Here is a 14,955-nt window from a genome sequence, read left to right on the forward strand (position 1 = left end):
ATCCCACAGTCACCTCTTCATCCAATTAAGGGCCCCGTGGATCCATTGATCTCACTCCCCCCAAAGCAAAAGTCAGAAGCTGGAGAGCCATGCAAAACAACCCCCTGACTATTTTAGGACTGAGCCTTGTGTGGCAAATTGGTTCCTGGCCTGCCTCCCGCTAAGCCCTGGAGATGAAGCCATAATTCCCCACTAGGAAGCTTGTTAATTCTGCCTGTTCTCGGCTTTCAAGTCTTAAATCTCTTCCAGTGGGCCTCCACCTGCATCTCTCAGAATTAATTTTTATTGCACGCGGATAATAGCTGATCCATTTCGGCCATTAAGATGTCCAATGTAATTTTTATGAACTCCAGGTTCAAAGTTGTATATGTATAATTCAGGCAACATATTAGACCGCTCCTGTATTATTAGACATCTCTCCATTCATCTCTCCTCTTAATTTAGGTGACTGGCTGAAAACGGTTCCGGGAAGCGATGAAAAATGCCCAGTGGAAATTGGAAAATAATGCGACGCGCTCTCAGATTTGGGAGAGAGGGCTTCGATTTTCCAGTTTAAATGCCTTTTACTGGGGGTAGAATATCATCGGTTCCCAGGATGGAAGGGGTGTATTCCAGAGGACCACGAGACAGTGAAATCTAGACAGTCTGGTAAGGAGGAAGAGAGTTGAGGCAGCTGCTCCCCAGTACTTCCCAGAATACCAGAGAAGAGAGTATTTATAGCTCACTGTTGAATTGTGGGGTCCTTGGAGTTCTCTGAGCTGGGTGGTTTTCCTGCAGACATTTCATGAACCGACTAGGTAATATCATCAATGCTAAAGGGAGTGGTGTTGGCAGGGAGGAGGAGGAGGAGGAGGAGGAGGAGGAGGAGGAGGAGGAGGAGGAGGAGGAGGAAAATTACTGTGAGGTCATTAGCACTCTCTGAGGTTGGTAGTTTCCTTGCAGAAGTTTCATGACCAACCAGGAAACATCATGAGTGCTAGAAGGGAGGAGGAGGAGGAAGAGGAGGAGGAGGAGGAAGAGAAGGAGGAGGAAGAGAGCTGTGGGGTCCTTGGTGCTCTCTCAGCTGGGTGGTTTTCTTGCAGACGTTTCATGACCCAACTAGACAACATCATCAGTGCTAGGAGGAAGGAAGGAAGGAAGGAAGGAAGGAAGGAAGGAAGGAAGGAAGGAAGGAAGAAAGAAAGAAAGAAAGAAAGAAAGAAAGAAAGAAAGAAAGAAAGAAAGAAAGAAAGAAAGAAAGAAAGAAAGAAAGAAAGAAAGAAAGACTGTGGGGTCCTTGGTGCTCTGTGAGCTGGGTGGTTTTCTTGCAGACGTTTCATGACCCAACTAGGGAACATCATCAGTGCTAGGAGGAAGGAAGGAAGGAAGGAAGGAAGGAAGGAAGGAAGGAAGGAAGGAAGGAAGGAAGAAAGAAAGAAAGAAAGAAAGAAAGAAAGAAAGAAAGAAAGAAAGAAAGAAAGAAAGAAAGAAAGAAAGAAAGAAAGAAAGAAAGAAAGACTGTGGGGTCCTTGATGCTCTCTGAGTCTGGATGGTTTTCTTGCAGACGTTTCATGACCCAACTAGGGAACATCATCAGTGCAGGCAGGCAGGCAGGCAGGCAGGAAGGAAGGAGAAAGAAAGAAAGAAAGAAAGAAAGAAAGAAAGAAAGAAAGAAAGAAAGAAAGAAAGAAAGAAAGAAAGAAAGAAAGAAAGAAAGAAAGAAAGAAAGAAAGAAAGAAAGAAAGACTGTGGGGTCCTTGGTGCTCTCTGAGCTGGGTGGTTTCCTTGCAGACGTTTCATGACCCAACTAGGTAACGTCATCAGTGCTAGGAGGAAGGAAGGAAGGAAGGAAGGAAGGAAGGAAGGAAGGAAGAAAGAAAGAAAGAAAGAAAGAAAGAAAGAAAGAAAGAAAGAAAGAAAGAAAGAAAGAAAGAAAGAAAGAAAGAAAGAAAGAAAGACTGTGGGGTCCTTGATGCTCTCTGAGTCTGGATGGTTTCCTTGCAGACGTTTCATGACCTATTAGGGAACGTCATCAGGGCTAGAAGGCGGGGGGGGGGTCTATGGGGAGGAGGAAGAGGAGGAGGAAGATGACTGTGGGGTCTTTGGTGCTCTCTGAGCTGGGTGGTTTCCTTGCAGACGTTTCATGACCCAACTAGGTAACATCATCAGTGCTAGAAGGAACTGGGGTTTGCACTTTGCAATTTAGCCCCTTGTTGCTTGTAGGGAAAGGTCTTCCCTCTTTAAGGCTGGAGCAACAAAGACTCAAGTTTCCTTTGCACTGCTTGAACGTTGGACCTCAACATCACAATCCTGGTGTCATTATCCACGCCTGGGCAATTAACCCATGAAAGTTTCCTAACCTCACCGCCTTCCTACGTCCTACGGGACTCCCAGGAGAACAAATGTTTTCTTAAACTCCCCACGTAGCAGGCCAGAATTACTCTCCGCTATTTCCAGCCATCAGAGTAATCAACGCTAACCTCTTGTTATGAACCAACGATGGCTGTCCCTGGGAGTTCATTAGGGCTGCAACATTGTCGGGCAAGTCCCAAGGCCCCCCGTGCCACTTGGCACAAGTTTTGCCTCCCAGGGTGGCCAGCCAAAGTCCCCGAAGCAAAGAAGCTTTTGAAATAAGCCAATTATGCAATGTTTTCAACAATTTGATTGCTTTCTTCATGCAGACGCCTCTCTCTGGGGGTTTCAAAGTTATCCGGAGCAATTAAGTTCTGAACTCCAGAGAAAGTGCTTTGTGGTTTTGTTTTGGGGTGGGTGGTTTTTGTGTTTTTTGTAGATTGATATTCCCCCCCCCCGCACAGCAAAAAAAAAAAGTCTTCAACGCAAGTTCTACCAAACTTTTGCAACTTAGTTAGGAAAACGTTCATTGGGAGGAGAAACACCACTGGGGCCTCCAAACGTGGCCACTTTTAAGTTTTGTGGACTTTGATTCCCAGAATTCCTTGGCCAGCTGTGGAATTCTGGGAGTTGAAGTCCACAAAGCTTAAAAGTGGTCACGTTTGGAGGCCCCAGTGGTGTTTCTCCTCCCAATGAACGTTTTGGAGCGTTTGGAGACCCCAGCTCTAAGAGAAGCCGTTCTGTTGATAGGTTGTTGCTACTAGAGACTGCATACAGATCTAGGGCCACATAAAAACCTACATGGCATAGGGCCCAGTTACTCAGGGGAACTGCCTGTCTCCCACAGATTCTGTCCAGCCAATCTGGTTTGGCCCAAGTGGCACACTCCTGCTCTTTCAATTAAGCAATTGTGGGATGCTCGGTGCTCTCTGAGCTGGCTCGTTTCAAGAACAGGAATCACGCTGACCAAATCACACAGCTACGTGGAAGGAAAAATCTTCACCAGGCTCCAGTCCAAGCCGGGAATAAACAAAATGGAGACTGCTTTTAGAACAGGGCTTTTCAACCTTTTCACCCATTGCACCGCTTTTAGGATATGGCAACATCCCGAATACCGCCAGTCGCCTAGCAAGGGGTCAAAAACTGTTCTCAGATCAGGTACGGAAGGCAGTTCTTCCTCCTCTTCGCTGGCTGCCTGCCACTGCAAGCTTTCTGCAGCGGGAAGCCTGGCCAGCTCCCCTTCGGCAATGCCGTTCAGAACCATCAGCCAGCTCAGTTCCTGACATGCCGGGAATTGGCTCATCCTTCCCTAAGCTGACATCTGAGGAAGTATCTGGGGAATTGTTCAAGGGAGATATCACAGGTGCTTTGGCAGCTCCTCAAATATTGGAAGACTGCTATCATACTAATAAGAAGTTGGAAGGGACCTTGGAGGTCATCTAGTCCAACCCCCTGCTCAGGCAGGAAAGCCTATACCATTTCAGACAAATGGCTGGCCAATCTCTTCTTAAAAACTTCCAGTGTTGGAGCATTCACTGCTTCTGGAGGCAGGTAGTTCCACTGGTTAGTTGTTCTAACTGTCAGGAAGTTTCTCCTTAGTTCCAGGTTGCTTCTCTCCTTGACTAGTTTCCATCCGTTGCTTCTTGTCCTGCTTTCAGGTGCTTTGGAGAATAGCTTGACTCCCTCTTCTTTGGGGCAGCCCCTGAGATATTGGAACACTGCTATCCTGTCACCCCCCACCCTTCTCTTCATTAAACTACACATACCCAATTCCAGCAACCGTTCCCTATATGTTTTAGCCTCCAATCCCCCAATCATCTTTGTTGCTCTTCTCTGTACCCTTTCTAGAGTCTCGACATCTTTTTTACATCGTGGTGACCAAAACTGGATGCAGTATTCCAGGTGTGGCCTTACCAAAGCATTGTAAAGTGGTATTAGTACTTCACCTGATCTTGATTCTATCCCTCTGTTAATGCAGCCTAGCACTGTGTTGGCTTTTTTGGCAGCTGCAGCACACTGCTGGCTCCTATTTAAGGGATTGTCCACTAGGACTCCGAGATCTCTCTCACAGTTACTACTATCGAGCAAGGTACCACCAATACTATACCTGTGCATTTGATTTTTCCTGCCTAAATGTAGAACCTTACTTTTTTCACAATTGAATTTCATTTTGTTAGATAGTGCCCAGTGTTCGAGTCTGTCCAGATCCTCCTGTATCTTAAGCCTATCTTCTGGAGTATTGGCTATTCCTGCAGGCTTGGTGTCGTCTGCAAATTTGATGAGTTCCCCATCTATCCCCTCATCCAAATCGTGTCCTTCTCATTAAACTAGATATGCCCAATTCCTGCAACTGTTCGCATGTTTTAGCTTCCAGCCCTCTAATGATCTTTCTTGCTTTTCTCGGCACTCTTTCCAGAGTCTCAACATCTGTTTCATATTGTGGCGACCAAAACTGGATGCAGGATTCCAAGGGTGGCCTTATAAAGTGGTATTAACACTTCAGGTGATCTGGATTCTATACCTCTGTTGTTGTTGTTAGTTGCAAAGTCATGTCTGACCCATTGCAACCCCATGGACAACGTTCCTCCAGGCCTTCCTGTCCTCTACCATCTTCTGGAGTCCATTTAAGCTCACACCTCCTGCTTCAGTGACTCCGTCCAGCCACCTCCTTCTCTGTCGTCCCCTTCTTCTCTTGCCCTCAACCTTTCCCAGCGTTAGGCTCTTCTCCAGTGAGTCCTTCCTTCTCATTAGGTGGCCAAAGGATTTGAGTTTCACCTTCAGGATCTGGCCTTCTAAAGAGCAGTCAGGGTTGATCTCCTCTAGGACTGACCAGTTTGATCGCCTCACAGTCCGAGGGACTCGCAGGAGTCTTCTCCAGCACCAGAGTTCAAAGGCCTCCATTCTTTGGCACTCAGCCTTTCTTATGGTCCAACTTTCACTGCCATACATTGCAACTGGGAAGACCGTAGCCTTGACTATACGCACTTTTGTTGACAGGGTGATGTCTCTGCTTTTTAGTGTGCTATCTAGATCTGCCATGGCTTTCCTCCCCAGGAGCAAGCGTTTTTTAATTTATTGGCTGCAGTCCCCATCTGCAGTGATCTTGGAGCCCAGGAAAATAAAATCTGTCACTACCTCCATTTCTTCCCCATCTATTTGCCTGGAATTGAGAGGGCCGGATGCCATGATCTTGGTTTTCTTAATGTTAAGTTTCAACCCAAGTTTTGCACTCTCCTTCTTCACTCGCAACAAGAGGCTCTTTAGTTCTTCTTCACTTTCTGCCATTAGAGTGGTATCATCGGCATATCTTAGTTTGTTGATATTTCTCCCGGCAATCTTAATTCCAACTTTTGATTCATCTAGCCCTGCCTTTCTCATGATGTGCTCTGCATATAAGTTAAATAGGCAGGGTGAGAGTATACAGCCTTGCCAGACTCCTTTCCCAATTTTGAACCAATCAGTGGTTCCGTGTCCAGTTCTCACTGTTGCTTCTTGGCCCACATATAGGTTTCTCAAGAGACAAATAAGATGGTCTGGTACGCCCATCTCTTTAAGGACTTGCCACAGTTTGTTGTGATCCCTCTGTTAAAGGACTGCAAAACCTTTTCAGAACCCTTCAGGGGTCCTGAAAGGTGGCCTGTTTATGACTTATGGACTTCAACTCCCAGAATTCCTCAGCCAGGCAAGCTGGCTGAGGAATTCTGGGACTTGAAGTCCACAAGTCATAAAAGGGTCATAGTTCCCTCATGCTGACTGGGGAATTCTGGGACTTGAAGTCCACAAGTTATAAAAGGGTCATAGTTCCCTCATGCTGGCTGAGGAATTCTGGGACTTGAAGTCCACAAGTCATAAAAGGGTCATAGTTCCCTCATGCTGGCTGAGGAATTCTGGGACTTGAAGTCCACAAGTCATAAAAGGGTCATAGTTCCGTCATGCTGACTGGGGAATTCTGGGACTTGAAGTCCACAAGTCATAAAGTTGGGGACGAGCAAACGGCTGTGTATTATTAGTTAATTTTGAGACACAGCTTAGGGGAAAAAGAAGAAGGAGAAAAAGAAGCAGACCTTGCTTCTAAAATTAAAAAGTCGAAAGGAGCCTCCTAGCATCTTTTTCTAAGTCACAAATCTTATTGCAGAGCTATTTTCGGCTTTAATGGCTCTGGAGGAAAATTGATCAAGGAGATGATTGTACAAAACCACAGCGTGCTTAATTTAATCAGAATTGCCCTGGGTTTGTAAAATACGTTAACACAGGACCCGCCAAAAACTGCATTCTCTGATATGTGACTCTAGACAGTGGATTTTATTTTAAAATAAGGTGGCCTATGATATTTTATGTTGCTTTTGGATTCTGGAACCTACAGCTAGTACGTTATGTTTATCTTCACTCATAAACATCTCCAAAGCGCCTGAAGGCAGGACAAGAAGCAACAGATGGGAACTAATCAAGGAGAGAAGCAACCTGGAACTAAGAGAGAAATTTCCTGACACTTGGAACAATTAACCAGTGGAACGACTTGCCACCGGAAATCACTGGAGGCTTTCAAAAAGAGACTGGACAACCATTTGTCTGAAATGGTATAAGGCTTCCTGCCTGAGCAGAGGGGTTGGACTATAAGACCTCCAAGGACCCTTCCAACTCTGTTATTCTGTTAATCTCCATACACATCTCCAAAACACCAAAGAGCAGCGGATGGGAACTCATCAAGGAGAGAAGCAATCTAGAACTAAGGAGGAATTTCCTGACAGGGAGAACAATTAACCGGTGGAACAGCCTGCCTCCAGAAGTGGTGAATGCTCCAACACTGGAAGTTTTCAAGGAAAAAGTGGACAGTCATTTGTCTGGGATGGGATGGAAGAAAGGTGTCTAAACTTAGGAATTTTTAAGACTTGTAGACTTCAACTCCTAGAATTCCTGGCTGGGGAATTCTGGGAGTTGAGGTCCACAAGTCTTAAAGTTGCAAGGTTGCACACTCCTGGTATACGGTCTCCTGCTTGAGCAGGGGGGCTGGACTAGAAGACCGCCAAGGTCCCTTCCAACTCTGTTATTCTTCTAGATGCCTTCAAAGTCATGTAAATTCTGGAAGCAGTGAAATACAGAATAGAATAGAATAGAATAGAATAGAATAGAATAGAATAGAATAGAATAGAATAGAATAGAATAGAATAGAATAGAATAGAATAGAATAGAATAGAATAGAATAGAATAGAATAGAATAGAATAGAATAGAATAGAATAGAATAGAATAGAATAGAATGGCAAATATGGAAGAGAAGAGAAGAGAAGAGAAGAGAAGAGAAGAGAAGAGAAGAGAAGAGAAGAGAAGAGAAGAGAAGAGAAGAGAAGAGAAGAGAAGAGAAGAGAATGGCAAATATAGAATAGAATAGAATAGAATAGAATAGAATAGAATAGAATAGAATAGAATAGAATAGAATAGAATAGAATAGAATAGAATGGAATGGAATGGAATGGAATGGAATGGAATGGAATGGAATGGAATGGAATGGAATGGAATGGAATGGAATGGAATGGAATAGAATAGAATAGAATAGAATAGAATAGAATAGAATAGAATAGAATAGAATAGAATAGAATAGAATAGAATAGAATAGAATAGAAGCTGGAGGGGACCCTGGAGATCTTCTAGTCCAGCCCCCTGCTCAAGCAGGAGAACCTACACCATCTCAGACAAGTGACTGTCCAGTCTCTTCTTTAAAAGCTCCAGTGATGGAGCGCCCACGATTTCTGCTGGCAAGCTGTTCCACTAGTTAGGTTAAGTATCATTTAATTGATCTTGACCTACCCCTGGTTATTTTATTTCCATCGATTCAAAATTCAGACGCTTGGCAGCTGACTCATATTTATGACCGTTTTCCTGTCCTGGGGAGTCCCGCGATGCCCCCTTGCGACCTTCTGCCAAGCAAAGCCGATGGGGAAGCCAGCTTCACTTAACAACCGTGGTACTAACTTAACAACGGCAGTGATTCGCTTGGCAACCGTGGCACGAAAGGTTGTAAAACGGGGCAAACTTCGCTTAGCAGCCCTCTCGCTTGCCAACACAAAGCGTGTGCGGAGCTGTGCCCGCCAGCCAAGGACGCACTCGCCCTGCGCGTGCACAGGGAAATGCGACAGTTGCACGTACGATCCAAAGGGGCTTGCCAAAACAGGCTTGCCCCCACCGCAGAACGTGTGAATGTGTGTTTGGCCTGGTCTTTTTCAGTACATATTCAGCACATATTCCTCAGCAGGGGCCCAGGATGGCAGAAAACAGGAGTTGTTAAGCAGAGTTACGAGAGGGGCGTTAAAGGAAACGAGACTCGGTCCAGTGGGAATTTTTCAAGGGAGGCTGTGAGAGAGGCAATTTCCCTTATAAAAGGCTGCAACGTATTTACTGGGCTCATTTTTTAAAAAAAAATTTTATTTTTTTGTAACGAGATTGTTGCTGAATCGAGAAGAAAGAGGGGAGAAAAAAAACAGCATCGCCACTTTCAACCTGCAAGTAAGTGTATATCCCTGCAATAAGAAAAGAGGAAAAAAAAAAGAAAGACCCACAGGTAGAAAGAAACAGATCAGTTGTAGCAAAATGCTAAGTAGGCAATGGAAGTTCAAGAACAAGAATAACAGAGTTGGAAGGGACCTTGGAGGTCATCTAGTCCAGCCCCGTGCTCAGGCAGGAAGCCCTATACCATTTCAGACAAATAGCTGTCTAGTCTCTTCTTAAAAACTTCCAGTGTCGGATAATTCAAGCTGGGAAGACAGCATCGTCTAATTGTGTTTGTCGACTCATGTTTTAACACAGATCCAGAATATCTGAAAGAAAACTTGAGTTTAGAGACTGAAATAATCGTCCTCAGTTTTACGTTATGCCTGACTTACAACGTGTGACTTTCGCTCTCTTTTACATTTTCTGTTAGCGTTCATTTTTATTGCTTTCTTCCTTTGTTTATGTTGTATGCTTTGCATCATTTCTTTTTTCCATTTTATTGCTGTAGCCCTGAGCAGCCCCAGTAGCGAGATGGGAGGCAAATAAATTCAACAAATAAACCAGCAAGTATCTTCCAATTAGCTGTAAGTAAATAAAAGCAAAGGGACGCGGTGGCTCAGTGGGTTAGGATGCTGAGCTTGTCGACTGGAATGTCAGCAGTTTGGCGGGTCGAATCCCAAGTGCCGCATAGCAGAGTGAGCGCCTGTTACTCGTCCCAGCTTCTGCCAACCTAATTCTATTTTCTATTCTATTCTATATCCCATATTCTATTCTGTTCTTTTCTGTCCTGGTCCTGGTCCTGGTCCTATTCTATTCTATTCTATTCTATTCTATTCTATTCTATTCTATTCTATTCTATTCTATTCTATCCCATAATTCTATTCTATTCTATTCTATTCTATTCTATTCTATTCTATTCTATTCTATTCTATTCTATTCTATTCTATTCTATTCTATTCTATTCTATTCTATCCCATAATTCTATTCTATTCTATTCTATTCTATTCTATTCTATTCTATTCTATTCTATTCTATTCTATTCTATTCTATTCTATTCTATTCTATTCTATTCTATCCCATAATTCTATTCTATTCTATTCTATTCTATTCTATTCTATTCTATCCCATAATTCTATTCTATTCTATTCTATTCTATTCTATTCTATTCTATTCTATCCCATAATTCTATTCTATTCTATTCTATTCTATTCTATTCTATTCTATTCTATTCTATTCTATTCTATTCTATTCTATTCTATTCTATTCTATTCTATTCTATTCCATATTTTCTATTCTATTCTATTCTATTCTATTCTATTCTATTCTATTCTATTCTATTCTATTCTATTCTATTCTATTCTATTCTATTCCATATTTTCTATTCTATTCTATTCTATTCTATTCTATTCTATTCTATTCTATCCCATAATTCTATTCTATTCTATTCTATTCTATTCTATTCTATTCTATTCTATTCTATTCTATTCTATTCTATTCTATTCTATTCTATTCTATCCCATTCTATTCTATTCTATTCTATTCTATTCTATTCTATCCCATAATTCTATTCTATTCTATTCTATTCTATTCTATTCTATTCTATTCTATTCTATTCTATTCTATTCTATTCTATTCTATTCTATCCCATAATTCTATTCTATTCTATTCTATTCTATTCTATTCTATTCTATTCTATTCTATTCTATTCTATTCTATTCTATTCTATTCTATCCCATAATTCTATTCTATTCTATTCTATTCTATTCTATTCTATTCTATTCTATTCTATTCTATTCTTCTATTCTATTCTATTCCATATTTTCTATTCTATTCTATTCTATTCTATTCTATTCTATTCTATTCTATTCTATTCTATTCCATATTTTCTATTCTATTCTATTCTATTCTATTCTATCCCATAATTCTATTCTATTCTATTCTATTCTATTCTATTCTATTCTATTCTATTCTATTCTATTCTATTCTATTCTATTCTATTCCATATTTTCTATTCTATTCTATTCTATTCTATTCTATTCTATTCTATTCTATTCTATTCTATTCTATTCTATTCTATTCTATTCTATTCTATTCTATTCTATATCCCATATTCTATTCTGTTCTGTTCTGTTCTGGTCCTGTTCCTGTTCCATTCCATTCCATTCTATATCCCATATTCTATTCTATTCTGGTCTGGTCTGGTCTGATATGGTCCTGTTCCGTTCCATTCTGTTCTTGAATAAACTCAGGTAGCCTAAGGCTTAAGAGGACTTTGCAGAGGTATGATGGGCAAAGGCGACACTCTCCTCTCCTGTGGTCTCTCTCTTTTTTTTCTTCACTAGACCCTCACCCTGAACCTTTCGCCAAATGGATTCCTGCAACTTCACGGGTGGTTCTGTTCCCAATTTCTGGCTTGTGGGCTTCCCCAGCCTTCAGGACCACCAGTTCCCCCTCTTTTTCGTCTTCCTCGTCTTCTACCTGCTCATCCTCTCCAGCAACGTCACCATCATCGCGGCGGTGGCCACCGACCCCAAGCTCCACAAGCCCATGTACTTTTTCCTGACCAACCTTTCCATCCTGGACATCCTGCTGACCACCATCACCATCCCCCAAATGCTGGCCATGTTCTCGGTCAACGCCAGGTCCATCTCCTCCACGGGCTGCTTCCTGCAGATGTACTTCTTCCATGGACTGGCGGTGACGGAGACCTTCCTCCTGGTGGTGATGTCCTACGACCGCTATAAGGCCATCTGCCACCCCTTGCACTACGCGGTCCGGATGACCAGGCAGAAGAACGCGCAGCTGGCGGCCGTCGCGTGGTTCTCCGCCCTGCTGGTCCCCATCCCGCCGGTGGTCCAGTCCTCGCAGCTGACCTTCCGCCAGATGCCCAGGGTCAACCACTGCTTCTGCGACCACCTGGCAGTGGTCCAGGCCGCTTGCCAGAACGCCTACACCACGTTCCAGAGTTTTATGGGCTTCACCATTTCCATGACCGTGGCCTTCGTCCCGCTGCTGCTCGTGGTCATCTCCTACGCCTGCATCATGGTGTCGGTCTTGAAGATTCGCTCCAAAGAAGGGCGCAGGAAGGCCTTCTCCACGTGCTTCTCCCACCTGGTGGTGGTCGTCACTTATTACTCTTCCATCGCTCTGGCCTTCCTCTCCTACCGAGTCAAGATGTCCAGCGATGTCCACGTGCTGAGCGACATGACTTTTGCCATTTTGACCCCTCTGGTGAACCCTCTCATTTACACGCTGAGGAACAGGGACATCAAGAGGGCGGTGAGACAGTTGGCCACCTCCAAGGTCTTCTCCACGCAGAAGGAGAGGCTCCGTTTGGACCAGGTGGAGACCAAAGAGAGTGAAAACCGGGCTTTTCATTAATGTGGGTTTTCTATGAGTGGAGCCCTTTGACGGAGATTAGGTTTCTGTGTGCCTAATTACATTCGCTCCAGGACGTATTAAGTCTTCTTTGACTAGAAGCCACTAAACTGTTGTATACTTTGGAGATGCGGTTTGTCAAAAAAAAGCATTCAAACATTTGGCGTTTTATTCTGTGCCTATTGCACTGTATTAAGAAGAGACTGGACAGTCACTTTGTTAGATGTTTTTTTGTGCCAGCCATGGCAGTTCCCCAAAAAGGTCATCAGATGGGAACAAAGAGGCATCTTTGCTCCCACTGGTGGGTCAGGGGTCCCCGGCCCCTGCAGCCCCATTGGCGAGAGTTAATTGGTAAGGGAGGGGCTGAGGACCCCCATAAAAACTCTGCTCAGGGGCTACTCTCTCTCTGATCTCTTTGTTCCTTCTTCTGCTTGCTTGCTTGCTGATCCATGAGCTCAACCCAGGCATGGATGCCTCCATGCCAGGGAACTCTTTCTATTTACTTTATCGTTAAATAAAGCTTTGACTGATTGCATCCCTGCGTGCTGCCTTTTTACTTGGAAGCACCTTAACGAACCATCGACCTCGTGAGACCATCTCACACACTTGTCTGAGATAGTATAGGTTCTCCTGCTTGAGCAGGGGGCTGGACTAGAAGACCTCTAAGGTCCCTTCCAGCTCTATCCTATCCTATCCTATCCTATCCTATCCTATCCTATCCTATCCTATCCTATCCTATCCTATCCTATCCTATCCTATCCTATCCTATCCTATCCTATCCTATCCTCCATTCCATTCTATTCCATTCCATTTTCTATTCTATTCTGTTCTGTTCTGTTCTATTCTACAATCATTCTATTCTATTCTGTTCTGTTCTGTTCTGTTCTGTTCTGTTCCGTTCCGTTCCATTCTATTCTATTCTGTATTTCCTATTCTATTCTATTCTATTCTATTCTATTCTATTCTATTCTATTCTATTCTATTCTATTCTATTCTATTCTATTCTATTCTATTCTATTCTATTCTATTCTATTCTATTCTACAATTATTCTATTTCTATTTCTATGTCTATTCTCCTCATAGGGAATTGTAATTTCCCCCAGATAAGCCTAGAAAGTGTTGAAGAAGGCTACAAGACTCTGGGCATTTTGCAGTTAGACAACGTCAAGCATGGGCAAATTAAAAATTAATAAAGAATGCATCCAAAGAATCATAGAATAATAGAGTTGGAAGGGACCTCGGGGGTCTTCCAGTCCAACCCCCCACTTGAACAGGACACCTTATTCAATTCTAGATTAACAGCTGTCCAGTCTCTTCTTTAAAACTTCCAGTGTTGAAGCATTCGCAACCTCCGGAGGCAAGTTGTTCTCACTGTCTCGGGAAATTTCTCCTTAGTTCCAGGTTGCTTCTTTCCTTGGTGAGGAGCGGAGACAGGAAGGCGGTGCAGAGAGTGGTGAGGACAGCAGAAAAGATCCTTGGCAGTTCCCTCCCTCCCATCCAGGACGTGGCACAGAAGTGTTGCTTGAGCAGGGTCCGCAAGATTGTCTGGGACACTACACACCTCCTCTTCACAACCCGTTTTCCTTGTTCCCTTCTGGGAGGAGGGGGCGTCGTGGTATCCGCAGCAGAACATCCAGATTCAGCCATCGTTTCATTCCACTCAGCATTAACTTTGTGAACTCTTAAGCTTCCTCCTTCCGTTATATGTTCAAGACGGACAGTGTGTAATATTTATTTGTTATGTATATATGTAGGGGGGTGGGTCTATACATATGTTGTATATAGTATGTTTTAGGTGTGTGTCATGTACGTGTTCCACTTTGACAGCGGGCAACTAAATTTCCTTTTTGATGTGTGCCGTTGTGCCCACAGTAAAAAAAAAAGGCAATAAAGGTGATCTTATCTTATCTTCTCACTGTCCATTTAGTACACCTGGCGAAAAGAGGAAACCAGACAGTCGACAAGGTTGATGCCATATGGAACAAAACTGTGACTGAATCTGGATGTTCTGCTTCGGATAGCACAGAGCCGCCGCCCCCTTCCCAGAAGGGAACAAGGAAAACAGGTTGTGAAGAGGATGTGTAGTGTCCCAGACAATCCTGTGGACCCTGCTCAAGCAACGCTGACATGCTCTGCCCTGAATAGAAGGAAGAATTTCATCACATCCGTGCAGACGTAACCATAGCTCCAGCTGAGAAAGTATGAGCATCCTGGGCCAAGCCCAGATCCCAGAATGCCAGAGAATTCCTGGCACTCAGACGGATCATCCATGGACAGGCACATAGAGATACACAACTGTTGTGATTTAGTGTCAGCCTGTGCTCCCAGCAGCTGAGTCTGAGGAATCTGAGGAGGAGGAAGAGGAGGAGGAGGGGTTTGGAGAGCCTTCGGTGTCGGAGGGAGGCTCTGATGCACTGCAGGACTCTCAGCCTGGCCCCTCCAGTCGTGTTCCTCATGAGGCTCAGCTGTGTGAGGAGGAGGAGTCGGACTCAGAAGAGTCACAGTTGAATCTGTTCAGAGACGCTAGAAGCAGAAGGCAATCCAGCAGAGCAGAGCAGAGCAAAGCAATGAGGCAACTCAGTGAGAGGAGGAGAAGGCAGTGAGAAGGCACGCTGTGGGACTGATAATAAAAGAGGAAGGAGTGGGCGATGCTGGTTGCTGAAGGCAACCGTTGCTGAAGGAGACATTCTAAGGGAATCCTGGTCTGTTCTGGCTACTTCTGTTTAACTCTTGTTGGATGTTTTGAATCATGTATTTTTGCT

At 43.8% G+C, this 14,955-nt stretch overlaps 2 protein-coding genes across 2 annotated transcripts in view; one reads left to right on the plus strand and one right to left on the minus strand.

Moving 5' to 3' along the window:
• The window catches only part of SLCO2B1 (solute carrier organic anion transporter family member 2B1), a gene marked incomplete at both ends in the record, with an annotated part of 72,579 nt that extends 68,945 nt beyond the window's left edge, over window positions 1-3,634 (minus strand). The window contains one exon of the mRNA XM_081327696.1: window positions 3,494-3,634. Within this exon, the coding sequence (XP_081183822.1) occupies window positions 3,494-3,634 (141 nt within the window). The remainder of the gene's footprint in view (window positions 1-3,493) is intronic.
• A 7,548-nt stretch (window positions 3,635-11,182) lies between these two features.
• On the plus strand, window positions 11,183-12,196 carry OR2AT4 (olfactory receptor family 2 subfamily AT member 4; the record flags this gene model as incomplete). Its single annotated transcript, XM_081327697.1, has 1 exon — window positions 11,183-12,196. The coding sequence occupies one exon, from the start codon at window positions 11,183-11,185 to the stop codon at window positions 12,194-12,196; it is 1,014 nt and encodes a 337-aa protein (XP_081183823.1).
• Window positions 12,197-14,955: the final 2,759 nt, after the last annotated feature.

The sequence above is a fragment of the Vipera berus genome, assembly GCF_964194415.1.
Source record: "Vipera berus genome assembly, chromosome: 4".
Classification (NCBI taxonomy): domain Eukaryota; kingdom Metazoa; phylum Chordata; class Lepidosauria; order Squamata; family Viperidae; genus Vipera; species Vipera berus.